This window comes from Mirounga leonina, unplaced genomic scaffold, assembly GCF_011800145.1.
Source record: "Mirounga leonina isolate KUSES-001 unplaced genomic scaffold, KU_Mleo_1.0 Mir_168, whole genome shotgun sequence".
In the NCBI taxonomy this organism is placed as follows: domain Eukaryota; kingdom Metazoa; phylum Chordata; class Mammalia; order Carnivora; family Phocidae; genus Mirounga; species Mirounga leonina.
The window spans coordinates 12,249,171-12,264,657 of record NW_023270426.1 but is presented as its reverse complement, the minus strand read 5'-3'; the positions used below and the strand labels follow the sequence as shown (position 1 = coordinate 12,264,657).

Below are 15,487 nucleotides of genomic sequence, written 5' to 3'. Positions count from 1 at the left end.
CGTATCTATTTACCTCTACACCTAGATGTTAAAAAATAACAGAGAAAATACTTTATTTTGCCTTAAATTGCCTGAAATTGCCTTAAATGTTAAAATTTTTGCAAAGGCCCAATCCTAGTTATTACTCCTTAAATAAAAAGCGTGGGGGCAAGAAGCAGACTGTGAGGTAGAGGGACACCTGAGGCGCTTACCTCTCCTCTTCGCCCTCTAGGAGCTTCCTGTACGCACTGATTTCCATGTCCAGGGCTAACTTTACATCGAGAAGTTGTTCATAATCGTTCAGCTGTTGCTGCATCTGATCCCTTATTTCCGCCATCTCCCGCTCTTTGTCAGACAGCATGCGCCGAGAGTTGTCTCTTTCTTTAGCAAGCAAGTCCTCCAGCTCCTGAATCCTCTCCAAACATGCTCTAGACTTCAGAGTCAAGGGAACACATTTACTTTCTAGGAACATTCCAACACTAACACAAAGCAGCTATTTTTAAACCATTTCCTGGACGGGAAAACAAACAGAACCTGAAGGAATCTCTAACTTTAGAACACAAAAGAGACTTAGATTTTAAGAAGTTAAAAACCAAAATTTCTCCAATACAAAATACAACTTCAGGAAAGTTTTGGCTTATAAAAAGACTTTAGAAAGAGATAAATTTATCAAATGCAAGTGTCATAAATGTACATATAATTTTTCTGTATTTGGCCAAATAAAACAAAATTTTAAAAGCTATAGTTTTAGTTAACAGTCAAGTCTAGCCCCCTACAAGCCATTTCACTCAAAAGTATAAATTAACTAAAAATGAAACACGCTGACTAAAGAAACCTAAGGGCAGGTGAAAGTATGTTGTGGAGAACTGCTGGGACTCTTCAGAAAGCACAGGAACGGGTTCCAGTAACTCAGGCATAGTGTCCCCTGTAGAATGCTGTGCGCTCATGCTCAGTCAGCTTGCAGAGACTATATACAACACAGTGTTCTATGTTTACAGTAAGATATCACTGTAAATTAGAAACTTTGTATTTGGTATTTAAAAAACGAGAAATCACACAACCTGCGCCAGAAAGTTCATCTGAGAAACCTTGTGTCTCGCTAGGTAATTATTCTTCCGTGTTTCTCCCAAGACTGAATTCATCTCAGTAGCCTCAGAAAATGACAAAGGTAATCAACTCAAAAAGACTGACGGATAGCTCAGGCCCTTAGAATCACAAGTAGCAGCATCAGAGCAGGAGAGAAAGGGCATGTACAATGCAAAAATTAAACCTGGAAGACTAAATATCAAAAGGAGAATCTGCACTGTGCGGAGACACTACACTCTAGTTAGTCCACGTATTTCTCACAGGGGTATGGCTTTAAAATTTTGAAAGTGCTTTACATCTATACTGGGGATGAACAAATAAGTAAACAGGATGGTAGAAAACAGGGTTTTCACTCTCAAAGTGACAGATCAGCAAGCCAAAAATGAACCCTGTGTATGGGGTGGTATGGGGTTAGTCAGAAACATCTGTATGAACGTGGGTTTAGTTTAATATACTACACTTGATCTTAGCCAAAAGGCCGAGAAGCGATGGGTTTAGTTTAATATAAATACAAGTGGACAGAAATACAATTACAGAGAGTGTGTAAACACGGTTTGGCATACCCACATGTATTACCTAGCTCCACCACAAGAGGGCCTAGAAGCAATGACACCCCAGCACCAGCGAGGCACTGGGTGTCCGGACCTTACATGCTACGGACCACTCTCCAGTAAAGAGAACCAGGGCTCCGTGGAGAAATGGCTGACTCCAGGGCTGTAGCAGGGAAAACAGAGGATGAGCCTGGAGCATCTTATAGTCCTATAAATAAAGAAGTGCTCAAAAAAGGGGGGACATAATAGGCATTCTGACAGAGCCACCTAAGCCAATAAAGGAAGGCAGTATTGAATTATAACCCAAAGTATAAAATAAATATCCATGAGTCCATACTAATAAAAACAAATGGACGAATAAAATATAAATAAGTAAGAAAGAAGAGACAAATCTTTCAGAGAATTCCACTTAATAAATGTAGATACTCCCTGCAGGATGTGGAGCTTACTTCCTGTCCTCAACCCTCAAGAGTGAGGTGGACACAGTGACCTGCTTTCCAAGAACAGAGTATGGAAAGAGAGAAAGGGTGATCTGACAATGGAAAAACCTGGCAAACACTACCTTCACCAGTGACGAAGGTGAGTATCACCAGTGATGTCCTTGGGCGTCATGTGATCCCTGATACAATGTGTCAAGAAGGGCACTTAGTTAAAACCCATAACCCCAGTCTCATGGGAAAAGCACCCGACAAACCCAGACGGAGGGACAATACACAGGTAAGTGGCCAGTTCTCAAGGCTCCCAAGGTCATAAAAAAACAAGGAAAGCCTGAGAAACTGTCACAGACCGGGGAGATTAGAGAAGACATGTGGCACCCTGGAAAAGAAAAACAAGAGCAACTGAACATGTGGTAAAATCCCAATAGTCTAGAGTCTAGTTAATAGTAATGTACTAAAAGTAGTGTCTTCGTGTTGACAAATACGCCATGAGAACGTAAGATGGTTAAAATGGGGGAAAACCACGGGAGGGACAGAGGGGACCTGCCGTACTGTCTTTCTCATGTTTCTGTAAATCTAGAATTATGTCAAAGTAAAAAGGTTATTTAAAAATAATCACTCAGGGGCGCCTGGGTGGCTCGGTCGTTAAGCGTCTGCCTTCGGCTCAGGTCATGATCCCGGGGTCCTGGGATCGAGCCCCGCATCGGGCTCCCTGCTCGGCCAGGAGCCTGCTTCTCCCTCCCCCCACTCCCCCTGCTTGTGTTCCCTCTCTTGCTCTCTCTCTCTCTCTGTCAAATAAATAAATAAATAAATCTTTAAAAAAGAATAATAATCACTCAATTAAAAACAGAGTAGCATCTGACACTCTGTATCGGAAGCAGGCATTCATCTTAAGAGTGATCCTAAATATAATTCCTGCCTCGAGAACTTACACTTAAACTGCATTTGCAAAAACCATGCTATAAACTAAGAAATCCATTTTTTTTTTCTCACAGGCTTCTACTAAAATTTAAGTTCAAATGCCTCTCCTTCAATCAACCTCTTCACTGTATTTCTGATGTGGGAAGTAGACAGAAGGAGCAACAAGGTGGAATCTAAAGGAGAGCTGATGAAAGGCATGAAGTACCCAAGATTCAGACGTAACATCTGAGCCTAGATTTGTAGACCCCAAAACGTCTCTGTCTACCTCTGATGTTACAGAGTTCTGTAAGTGGCGAAAAACAAAATTTAGGTATAAAAAAAGTTTTAAAGTTACTGTAACTCATTTAGAAATATCTGAATTGTACTTTCAGTACAATTCAATACACCTGTTATGTAGCGAAAATACAAAGAATACGACGTGAGAGACAGACCTAGACCCTTCTTCCCGAGTCTGCCAACAAGTACCTCTGAGACTCTGGGCAGACTGTAACTAACCTCACTAAGCCAGTGGCACACCTGAAAAATGAAGAGGTCTAACTAGTTATCTGTAAGATTCCACCTCTCACTCTGAAGTATCTTATAACTGACTTGACAGTCCTGGTTTTCTTATTTTAAGGTAAGTAACATAATTGTACTAGGTTATTATGGTCTAGCTACGACAGAAGTTTCCAGTTTGGGTGTAGAAAAACAAAACTTAGAGGCGCTTTCAAAGTGCCTATGAAGAGTCTTCCGCAAGCCAAACAGACCTGTGACCAACCAATTAATTTGGCCAGTCAGAAATCCAGACAGAAATAACAGAAATGCTGTAAGCAATATATGAAACTCCTAACTCCAAAACATTATACTGCTACCATCTCTATATTATTAAAAAATGTTTTCTGGAGTCAGCATTTTAAAGACTATGCCAATTTTATTTTTTTAATTTTTTATTTATTTAAGATTTTTTTATTTTAAAGTAAACTCTATACCCAACATGGGGCTCGAACTTCCAACCCTGAGATCAAGAGTCACACGCTCTACCGACTGAGCCAGCCAGGTGCCCCAAGGTTATGTCTATTTTAAATAAAGCTTAAGAAGCACTTCACTAACGTGAGTCACATAACCAAAAGGAAACTGTATGTCCTAAGAGGCAGCATGATGAAACTGGTATGACCCAACACCAAATGCTATTAAGATATACAATGGGATAATATCCAGAGGGGTGGCTTTTTCCTTTCTCATGATCTAAGAGGCTAAAGTTTATCAACTAATGAAGATACTCCTCAAGATATATTATTTATCATAAAATCTGATATCAGTAATGAATAGAGGAAAGGACATCCCCTCCCCCCTCCCCCCAGCTCCCCAAAGATAGAGAAATTTAAAACTATTCTGGCTGAAGAAGGTGCTTCTCCTATTTCGTAAGGTCTTAGCTCCTGGAAACCCCCAAGGCCCTGCCTAACATCGCTTAATTACCACTAACCAGAAGTTAACCAAAAAAACTTGCAAGGATGGGAAGAGAACCTACAAGCCAACAGGGAAACAGCCCTGAACCTGAGTCAGGAAACGTGGCTACCAAGCTTCCCAGCCTCTCACTATCTAACTGCAGGCAAGGCTCAGACCGCACCCCCGCCCCAGTCTGTAAAACCTCTATAGCTAGCAACAAGGGGAATATGCAGCAGCCAAGAAAGAAAAAAAAAAAAAAAAAAGTAGGGACATGGGAAATTGAAGGAAAGGAGATAACTAGAGTATGATTTATTAAATGGAGAACAGTAAATGTCAACTCAGAGTAAGAACACAGGGGCCTATTTTTTAGAAAGGTGCAATGGAAAAAAGATTATCTTTGAAGAGAGTGAGGGGTAAAGGGAAAAACTGGCAACTAAGAGAGAAACCCATCTACCAACTTGCAGCTTCTCGGCAAGTAATTATACTCACCTAGGTCTGTGTCTGAGTGAGTGAACTCAAAAGGTCCTTCCAGCTCTAGTGCTACATGAAAACTTCAAAATACTATCAGGACAAAATATATGTAAAATAATCTTTTAAATTATGTTACAAATAATAAGGTACACGTGGTAGGCAATATAAAAGCTTCTATTTTAATTTTGTTTACATTACCCTATTTTATGCACTTCACTGTCTGCCTTATTTTCTAAATTCCTACAATGTCTTCAGTTTTATAATCAGAAAAACATTTTACTAAAAATAAAAGAAAAAGAAAAATCAAAAAGAAGAGCTTAATCAAGAATAAAGTAAAGTTTAGGGGCGCCTGGGTGGCTCAGTGGGTTAAGCATCTGCCTTCGGCTCAGGTCATGATCCCAGGGTCCTGAGATCGAGCCCCCGCATCGGGCTCTCTGCCCTGCGGGAGGCCTGCTTCTCCCTCTCCCACTCCCCCGCTTGTGTTACCTCTCTCGCTCTCTCTCTCTGTCAAATAAATAAATAAAATCTTAAAAAAAAAAAAGAATAAAGTTTATTCTTTTTTTTTTCTAATTTTATTATGTTATGTTAATCACCACACATTACATCATTAGTTTTTGATATAGTGTTCCATGATTCATTGTTTGCGTATAACACCCAGTGCTCATTCAAAAAGAAAAGAGAAATGACCCAAATAAATAAAATCATGGGGGCGCCTGGGTGGCTCAGTCGGTTAAGCGTCTGCCTTCGGCTCAGGTCATGATCCCAGGGTCCTGGGATCGAGCCCCACATCGGGCTCCCTGCTCAGTGGGAAGCCTGCTTCTCCCTCTCCCGCTCCCCCTGCTTGTGTTCCCTCTTTCACTGTGTCTCTCTCTGTCAAATAAATAAATAAAATCTTTAAAAATAAATAAATAAATAAATAAATAAATAAATAAATAAATAAATAAATAAAATAAAATCATGAATGAAAGAGGAGAGATCACAACCAACACCAAAGAAATACAAACAATTATAAGAACATATTATGAGCAACTCTATGCCAGCAAATTAGATAACATGGAAGAGATGGATGTATTCCTAGAGATGTATCAACTACCAAAACTGAACCAGGAAGAAATAGAAAACCTGAACAGACCTATAACCACTAAGGAAGTTGAAGCAGTCATCAAAAATCTCCCAAAAAACAAAAGCCCAGGGCCACATCGCTTCCCAGGGGAATTCTACCATGCATTTAAAGAAGAATTAATACCTATTCTTCTGAAACTGTTCCAAAAAATAGAAATGGAAGGAAAACTTCCAAACTCATTTTATGAGGCCAGCATTACCTTGATCCCAAAACCAAAGACCCCATCAAAAAGGAGAATGACAGACCAATATCCCTGATGAAATGGATGCAAAAATTCTCAACAAAATACTAGCCAATAGGATCCAACAGTAAAGTTTATTCCTACACAGAAAATTTAGAACAACAAAAATCTCCCTGAAGGGAAAAGGAAGCTGGAGATTCTTCCCAAGTAATTAAGGTGAGCAGTAGATTAGGAAAGCCTTCTGAGTACTTAGGTGGTGTCTATGTACTTTGTGTCCACATCAACACTACCATTAGACTGAAACCGGTATCAAGCAGCGTCCACACCTGCCCAAGCTGCACCTAGGCTGCACCATCAAATACTCACAGGCACTCGGTCGGCACATCCAGCGATGCAATCATTTGTCACTCGGGTGTACCGATGACCGAAGTAGTTACTAAATTCTTAATATGCAATCAATGCTACCTTCCCATGACCCTATGATTAGTAAGGAGTTCAAACACTAAGAGAATTTGTCTAGAATAGCAAAGCATTTACCACTCACAAAGAATTTTTGCATGTTTTTCTTATTATGGTTTCCAAATGTGATGAAAAAGGAGTACGTCAAGAACAGCGCCATGTGCAGATGAGCCTGCAAGATGGGTCAGGAAATCTGGGTCCAGGGGTAAGCCCCAGAAATAAGCCAGCATGTTACTTCCCGAGGGAAACCTCCTGAGCTCTGGGTAATCTATTAATTTAGGAATAACAGTTACACTCAAAGAACGTTTATACAACGCCAACTGAAAACATTGGGAAAACACTGGGCAACCAGAGTGCAGGAAAATACTGTGCTCTCTGAAAAGTGACATCAGCAGAGCAAAGCAGGGAGACAACAGTGAGGAAGGTGGCCTTCACATGCAACTTAGACTCTTCCTAGAGGAAGATGCTTACTTACCTCCTTCTGTAGATTCGAAAGCTGAGACGAAAGGCTCTCAATTCTCATACGACTTTCCATCAGTTCTTCCCGGGCACTGTTGACAGTAGAAGTATTCATCTCTGATGACAGCCTGGCGTTCTCCAGCTAAAAGAAGAAACAAACCAATAGTCAGTCGTATCTAGTGACTTCAAACAAATGAAAAAGGAAGTGTGATTCTTTCAAGGCATTTCATCTCAAACCTAAGCCCTGCTGGTAACTGGCTGATGAAACAGGAAAAGCATCATGAAGTTTGCTGACATGGTACAGATTCTCTTTAAAGTCTTTGACTTGAGGCTCAATTTCCAATACATGAGCTTAACAATGGTACTACACCTGGGTCTTTCTCCAAAGTTGATTACTTAAATATTGCACCCATTATCTCTAATGTGTCAGATAATTCTGCAACTAAGGAGAATGGGTAGCAGCAACTTAATTGTGGGTGATGTCTGTAGGAAAATAAACATCACGTATCTCTAACCCAACAAATCTAATTATAGAAGATAAAGCCAAAAACAGAAAGTACTGTTAGATTTTAGATTATGTCCCACCAGATAGAAACACTTCTTTCCAGAAGCAAAGAATAGCCCCTTAGATAGAAACATCCTATTTCTCCAAATGCCCCTAACATTCCGTTCTGTGTGTGTCCAAGGAGCATTTGTTGGCTCTCTGTGGGGCCACAGTCTACGTGACTGACCAATCCTCCCTTAGACTTTAGCTCCTTCACTGCCCAGCACAATGCCTAGCACTGAGTAAGTGCTAGACAATTCAGGGTAGGGTTTCAAAGATCCCTCCCTTTCACTAGCCAATTAATTCATAAAATGTTAAGATTAAACGCAATATCAATAGTCTGGGGCCATTCAATAGAAATTATTTTCAACACCTCTATGACCTTAATTTTTCTTTTTTTTTTTAAAGATTTTATTTATTTATTTGACAGAGAGAGACACAGCGAGAACAGGAACACAAGCAGGGGGAGCGGGAGAGGGAGAAGCAGGCTTCCCACTGAGCAGGGAGAGCGCGATGTGGGACTCGATCCCAGGACCCTGGGATCATGACCTGAGCCGAAGGCAGACGCTTAACGACTGAGCCACCCAGGCACCCTGACCTTAATTTTTCTAAGTCTTCCACTGATAAACTCTTTTTAATCAAATCATGCCACATTTAATACACTGGGATAAAATCGTTTAATAGTAAAGCCTATACTCAGTGTTAGATTTTTGCATGATCTGCATGTACACACGTGGGAAGTCTCTAGAATATTTTTTAAGTGAATAACAGTGGCAGAGGAAGAAATAACAGAGACTTCCCACTTGGCCTCTGTTCAAAAAAGCCTAAAGTGTGGCGCTCACAAGCTTTGTACAATGACACCACGGAAGTCAGATGAGGCACGGTCTGGCACTCACCGTCAACTGGATGTGCAGGACAGTGTGACTACAACGTGCCATGGGAAGAAAAGTGTTTTCAGAGGCTTGGGTTTAACTACTATGACAGGACACAAGCGATCAATCAGACGAAAAAGGAAACCCTTACCTCTGATAAGAGTGAAATAACCCTACTTTCTTTGAATAATTTCTAGTAACATTTACTTTACAGAAAAAAAATTTTTTTTAAGTCCATTTTCTATTTTCAGAGACTCTAGGGGGACTCATTAAAGAAAACTGGAAGCAAGCGGACATCGAGTCACACGCTTGCAGGTGAGCGCAGTAAGCGTTCCCGGCGCTCAGGGAGACCGCTCACTTTGGCATGGTAAGTCTGTTCTAGCTCCTCCTTGTACAGCTTCACTTGGGCATCGTGCTGTTCTCGCATCTCATGCAGGGCCTGAGCCAGCTTGTACTCGTACTCAATCTGACGTCCAGAATCCACCTCTACCAAGCGGGTTTCATGCTTCCTTCTGGTCTCATTGATCTCCTGGGGGGACAAATAACAGAAAACCAAGTTACCTACCGTGGCTGCCCTGGTACAAGTCTGCATGACATCGGGGCCACGTGAAGTGTTCTAACTCACCTCCCCGGGTCTGTCCCAGAGCAGGCATGTGAACAGACCAATTTTTGCCTTTGTTTTCAAATGAGAAGGTTTCTGAGATGGAACCAAGGACAGAAGTGGGGGTAGCACCTAAAGCCCTAAGATTTTTGTTTCTTATCAAAGGCATAGCTACGTATTTCTCTCAAGACAAGACAAGGCCTGGAAGCCTCATAGAAGTACCATGAAATCATGGATAACTATGTACACTGAACAGTCGTCGTTTTTCTAAACTGGTATAACGATGATCCCAAGGATGTCTCTGGAAAAAAATGCCCATGAAAAGTTAAACTTGCCACTCAGGACAACTAACTAGAAGATTTATGCTTAATAAAACTATTTTCTTAAACATACTAAGATGCAAAAGGCAAGGCAAGCTAATTTATGTGCAGTATTTTAACAGCTGGTGCTAAGGTATCAATATCAATTGATATGAAAACTTATTACCAATATTACTCTACTCTCTTAAGTACATAAGACCATTCACTATTAAAGAACAGATAGTAGGCATAATCCTTCAATTTATGTTTTAAGAAACTACCCAAACTAAAATGGCTAGGAACACAAGTCCAAGAGTAAAATTTCCATTCCAGCTTCTAGCTCTGAAAATACATCTGTCTTTAATGGCAATAATTAAAGAGCCCACAAGAGGGGGATATAACCCACTGACGTTTGTTTCTGCGTCCTCTTCCTGCATATGGCTCCCTAGGCATTCCTCATCTTTCTTTTAACTGCTCATTGCAGAGGAAAATGCACTTGACAGAATCCAAAAACCAGGGTTCAAATTCCAGTTCTGTTACTAACCTCCCAGGGCTCACAGATATTTAATGAAGCAAATGACATGTAAATCATGCAAATAAAAGGTTTATTTCAACAAATACTGAGCACCTAGTAATGATTTTGCCCTTTGTCTACCTCTTTTCCTCCTCTTCCTGTTTTTCTTCTTCCTCTTTCTCACCCCCTTAACTGTTCATATTAAGGAACTGAAGTATATTTATTGAAGAGAATCATATCCTCTATGTTAAAAAAAAAAAAGAGGAATATTTTAAGTTCATTCTCAAAAAGGCAAACACCAAAATATTCAAAGATGCTACGCAACCTAAAAATATTCAATTACTTTTTGCTGGTGCCATTTTTATTACTTTATATATAATCAGTGACTTGCAAACAAAAAAATACCCTACACTTGGTTTAAAGATACAGGAGTCCACACATAGCATAAAAACTAAGTAATGATATATCACAGGCAATTTTATCAAAACAAAACAAAAATGTAAGTCAACTTAATAAAAAAATGTCTCCATTTATAAAGCAAAACTGTAGTTAACAATTATGTGATAGCATTCACTACACTTCAAGGAACTTCTGCACAAAATATTCCACTTTGATCATCACTACTCCTCCAAGAGAAAAGAGCAGGTATTGGTTATTTCATTTTTAAATAAATGACTCGAGAGTTGTCCAAAGTCTGTTTGTCCAGTGAGTGCACTATGCCCCAATACCTACATGTTTTAATAGCATGTAGTTATAAAAAGTCAAATTTCTATTTTATTATTTTTTTCTCCAATTAACAAAAAAAAATTTTAAGTTCTATAATAATTCCCCATTTTTTAAATCATTGTTAGTTGCTGTTTTCAAAATTATATTACTTCTAAAATCATTAAGTATTTAACTGCAGGTTCCATACCCTGGGTTAATTCCAATCCAATCCTCTTCAATCTTGAGAAAATATACATTCCCCTTTCTTCAATTTTATTACTTGTTTTTTGGCAACAGCTGCTACCTGCCAAGGCTTGACCACAGAGGCTAAGGCATGTGAATGATATTTTAAAATATACACATGTAACCAGAAATGCTGTGGGCAGCCTGCCTTCAAGGTGGCCCCCAATGATGGCTGCCTCCTGACAGCCACGCAATCCCCTACCACCGTGCATCATGGCTGGTCTGTGTAACAGAGAGTGCCAGTACATCCCTTCTGGGGTTAGAAAGGTTAGAGAAGGTAATGAAGCTTCTGTCTTGTGTTCTCTCTCTCTCATCACTCATTTTTTGGGAAAACCGTACCATGAGCAGCCCCATGGAGAAGCCTACGATGAACTGATTCTTCATACCAACAACCTGTGAATGAGCTCAGAGGCAGTTCCTCCAGTCCAGGTTGAAAGACTGACTGCAACCTCATGAGAGACCTTAAAACATATCCATGCAGTTAGGCAGCTCTCAGATTCCCGACCTTCAGAAATTGTGAGATAATAAAGATTTGTGGTTTTAAGTTGGTAAATTTTAGAGTAATTTATTAGGCAGCAATAGACAACTAATACAAATGCTCAAGCAGGTTGAGAGTAATTAACTGCTATGACCAAGCCCTTACAAATTAGATAAAGTGAAATCATATCTGTTTAAGAGCCTGAGTTCTGTATACAACCTTTTAGCAGCAGTATCTTGAATAATTTACCTATAAAATTTCTCCCATTTTTTACATACATAGTTATAACAAAGCACTTAGGATCCCTCCACTCCTTAAAAAAGTAAAATTATATAGTTACCTCCTCATACATGTTTTTACGGAACTCCAGGTCCTCGGTAAGGCTCTGACAGCGATTCTCTAAATCCACTTTAAGTAAAGTTTCGTCTGCTAACTGTTTTTTGGCAGCAGCTAAGGAGGCTTCCAACTAATATGCGGAGAAAGAATTGATAAAAATCACATAGCAGTTATTTAGTAATGAATTTAAGAGACACCTATGGACTGAATCAAATCAAGAATTAAAATTTCGGTATCTTTTATCTTGTTTCTTTTATCAGTGTATGAGAGTCTCTTATTACAATCTCTATCACAGAACTGTGTGTCCAAATGTTGGTCCCACCAAGAGTGCCATACGAAAACACCTCTCAGATCTGGTAAATGGCAACAGGTAATGAATAAAGACCCACCAAGGATTTTAGCTACCACTTTCATTTTTTCCTGTATGTAGAGCAATGGTATGACTTTTTCTTTTCCTTTTCCTTTCTTTTCTTACATTTTGGTACAGTAAAGAAATAGGTTTTGAGAGGAAGACAGAATGAGTGTAAACACAAGAGAAAGGAAGAGTAGCAGTAAGATCTGCATGACCCAGATAAAATGACTGAGAGGTGAAGATGCTTTGCATGTTACTGCCTCAAGACTATCCTTCAGGGAAGCTATAAAAAATTTTTAAAAATTTTTTAAATAAAAAATATTTTTACAATTAATTAAAAAATCCAATCAACTGACCCAGTTAGATGGGGCAATTAACCTCCCAACACGGCTCAATACCAGAGTTTGCCTTACCTGGGCAATCTGATCCTTCAGATCCTCCAAATCTCCCTCTAAACTTTTTTTGTCACCAAGGGCAGTGGCCAGAGCTGCATCTTTAGAATTCAGTGCGGCTTCATATTCTCGAAGCTTCATCTGGGCCCCATTAAGATCTGATTCTTTCTTAGCATAACTGTGAGACATTTGAAAAAGTGCAAGACATCAAATTATACCCCTGAGTTGAAGCCTTCTCCCTCCCTGCCGAAGGAGAAACAAAAGAAGATGCAGTTTAAATAAAAGCTGCCATAATCTACTAAAATTAGAGGAGCAATTTGGGAGCATTAAATCTAGAGTTTTGGTGGATAACAACCTTATCCTTCAATGATTTCCCTTTCATGATTACTAATGAATCTAGATCAAAGACGTCTACTGGGCCAATGTTCCAGAATTCTGGTCGTCTCTGAGTAAGAACATAAGCCCTTCTCGGTTCTATAAAGAGACACTCACTACATGTTTCAGTAAGAAATGTTTTTGAAGAAATGGAAATTTATTATTTTAAAATACAATTAATATTATAAACCAAGATGTACAGAAGACATAAATCAAGATACAAAATGAGATTAAATAAATGAAAATGAAGTTATTTTAAAAAGCAATTTTATGACTTGATGTATCATGTAGAAATTCTTGAAGAATTTAGTATTCTTCTTTGTATAGAATGTAGAGTTCTATCATGTAGAATTACTTGATGTATAGTTCATATACAGTATTATATTAGTTTTCAGTGTACAACCTAGCAATCTGACATTTATATACATTTACAAAATGGTTATTACCATGATAAATACAGTTAGCATCTGTCACCCTACAAAGCTATTACAATATTATTGAGCATATTCCCTGTGCTGTACTTTATATCCCCGTGACTTATCTATAACCGGAAGTTTATACCTCTTAATCCCCTTCACCTACTGTACCCAACCAGAACCCCTCTGGCAACCATATTTGTTCTCTGTATTTGAGTCTGTTTCAGTTTTATTTTATATAAGCTCCCTTAATATTACATAAGAACTCACTGATCCCAAGCTTGCAAAATACATTCTATTTCTTACATAAGAAGTTATTTTAAGATTTCTCCAACTTACAAATAAGGGCTTTCCTAATATCTTGAGGAAAAATCATTTCAGTTTATACTATTAACTATAAAAATGAGGTGTGAATTGAGGTTTCTTTGTCTTCTAAAATACCACTTTTGGGGGCCTCTGGGTGACTCAGTCAGTTAAGCATCCGACTCTTGATTTCGGCTCAGGTCATGATCTCAGGGTTGTGAGATGGAGCCCTGTGGCGAGCTCTGCACTTAGCAAGGAGTCTGCTGGAAATTCTTTCTCTCTCCCTCTGCCCCTCACCCAACTCGTACATGCGAGCGGGCTCTCTCAAATAAATAAATCTTTAAATAAACAAACAGAAAAATAAAATATCACTTATTATTAAATGTAGTTCTGTATTATAAGTTTCCTTTGGATATATTTTGTCAAATAATTCTTTAAACAAATAACTGTTTAAAGGACAGTATTTTTTTCATTCCAAACAACTGTTATCATTAATTAGTGGCACTGGGAGAGCCTTAATACCAAAATTCTAACAATTCTTAATTAAAACTGCTATTGTAGAAGAGCATTTCTACAACTGATGACTGAGAATGTGCTAGAAGAGGAACTCTCAGTTAACAGAAATTTTCAAAATAATCTTTTACTATCCAAATAAAATGAAGAAAAATACTGTCCAAAGGATAAGCACATATAATTTAAAGAGAAGAATTAATAGTATTCATCTCTTACTCGTTTTGGCATCATAAAACAACTATTTAATATACATAAAATCTCAGCAGTCCTATCAGTAATTTTTTTTCTTAAATCCCGTATTTTTCAAAACCACAAGATGGCATCCCTTCACTGGAGATGGTTTAGGAGGTGGGGAGAAATGAACTGTTAAAAAAAAGCAATCCCATAGAGTCATTAATTTATAACAAAAATGTCCAGTTCATACAAGGGCTGGCTTCTAAAGCTGGGAACTCATTAGAACAGAATCAATGCTTGTGAGGAATAATTTTGTCCCATTACATAAATGAGCAGAGCTGGGCAGGAATACATGTCATAAAACATATGATTTAAAACAAAATCATATATCACAGAGTATTACACAATATTCACAAAAGCTACTGGCTTAAAATTACTTAACAAAAGTTAAGTACAAAAAATTCTACTAGGGGCACCTGGGTGGCTCAGTCATTAAGCGTCCGCCTTCAGCTCAGGTCATGTTCCCAGGGTCCTGGGATCGAGCCCCGCATCGGGCTCCCTGCTCGGCGGGAAGCCTGCTTCTCCCTCTCCCACTCCCCCTGCTTGTGTTCCCTCTCTCGCTGTGTCTCTCTCTGTCAAATAAATAAATAAAACCTTTAAAAAAAAAAAATTCTACTATACCACTATCCAATATTTAAATCTCAGATCATAATGTGGTGCTTCCAAATGTGGTACCTCCTGGCAAGAAGGTCAACCTGTGCTTCCCAGAAACCAAACAGCCCACCAGGAAGGATACAGAATTTTAAAAACCACATCAATTTTAGAGGCTACTGCATATTCTATTTGGTATCACTGATTTAATGGATAATAAAACATGCACATTTCAAAATTCAGAATGTTACAATGCAAGCAAAAGATACCGTGCAACATCTTAAAGAATACAGGAAATACAAGAAGCCAAAATTAAGAGGGTGCACCTACATAACTAGAACATGGTTATTTCTTCAACAACAACAATCAAGACCAAATAAGACCAAGGAGTGGTGGGGGTGCCTGGCTGGCTTAGTCGGTAGAGCATCAGACTCTTGATATCAGGGTAATGGGTTTAAGCCCCACAGTGGTCATGGAGCCTTCTTAAAAAAAAAAAAAAAAGACTAAGAAGTGATGGAGTAAAGGGGATGAGAGTAGGATATGCTATTAATTTGTGGTACCTTGAGCCACCCAATGGTACCAGTTGAAACTTGATGTCAAGTTCTTAGCTGCTTATGCAACTGTTAA

General features: G+C 38.9%; 1 protein-coding gene and 1 pseudogene across 1 annotated transcript in view; both read right to left on the bottom strand.

Moving 5' to 3' along the window:
* LMNB1 (lamin B1) overlaps nucleotides 1-15,487 on the bottom strand; it is a 53,277-nt gene that overhangs the window by 14,676 nt on the left and 23,114 nt on the right. The window contains exons 2-6 of the mRNA XM_035014028.1: nucleotides 12,450-12,606; nucleotides 11,689-11,814; nucleotides 8,867-9,037; nucleotides 7,109-7,234; nucleotides 192-412 (exon numbers count right to left, since the gene is read on the bottom strand). Of these exons, the coding sequence (XP_034869919.1) occupies nucleotides 192-412; nucleotides 7,109-7,234; nucleotides 8,867-9,037; nucleotides 11,689-11,814; nucleotides 12,450-12,606 (801 nt within the window). The remainder of the gene's footprint in view (nucleotides 1-191; nucleotides 413-7,108; nucleotides 7,235-8,866; nucleotides 9,038-11,688; nucleotides 11,815-12,449; nucleotides 12,607-15,487) is intronic.
* LOC118017249 lies at nucleotides 1,471-1,555 on the bottom strand (annotated as a pseudogene).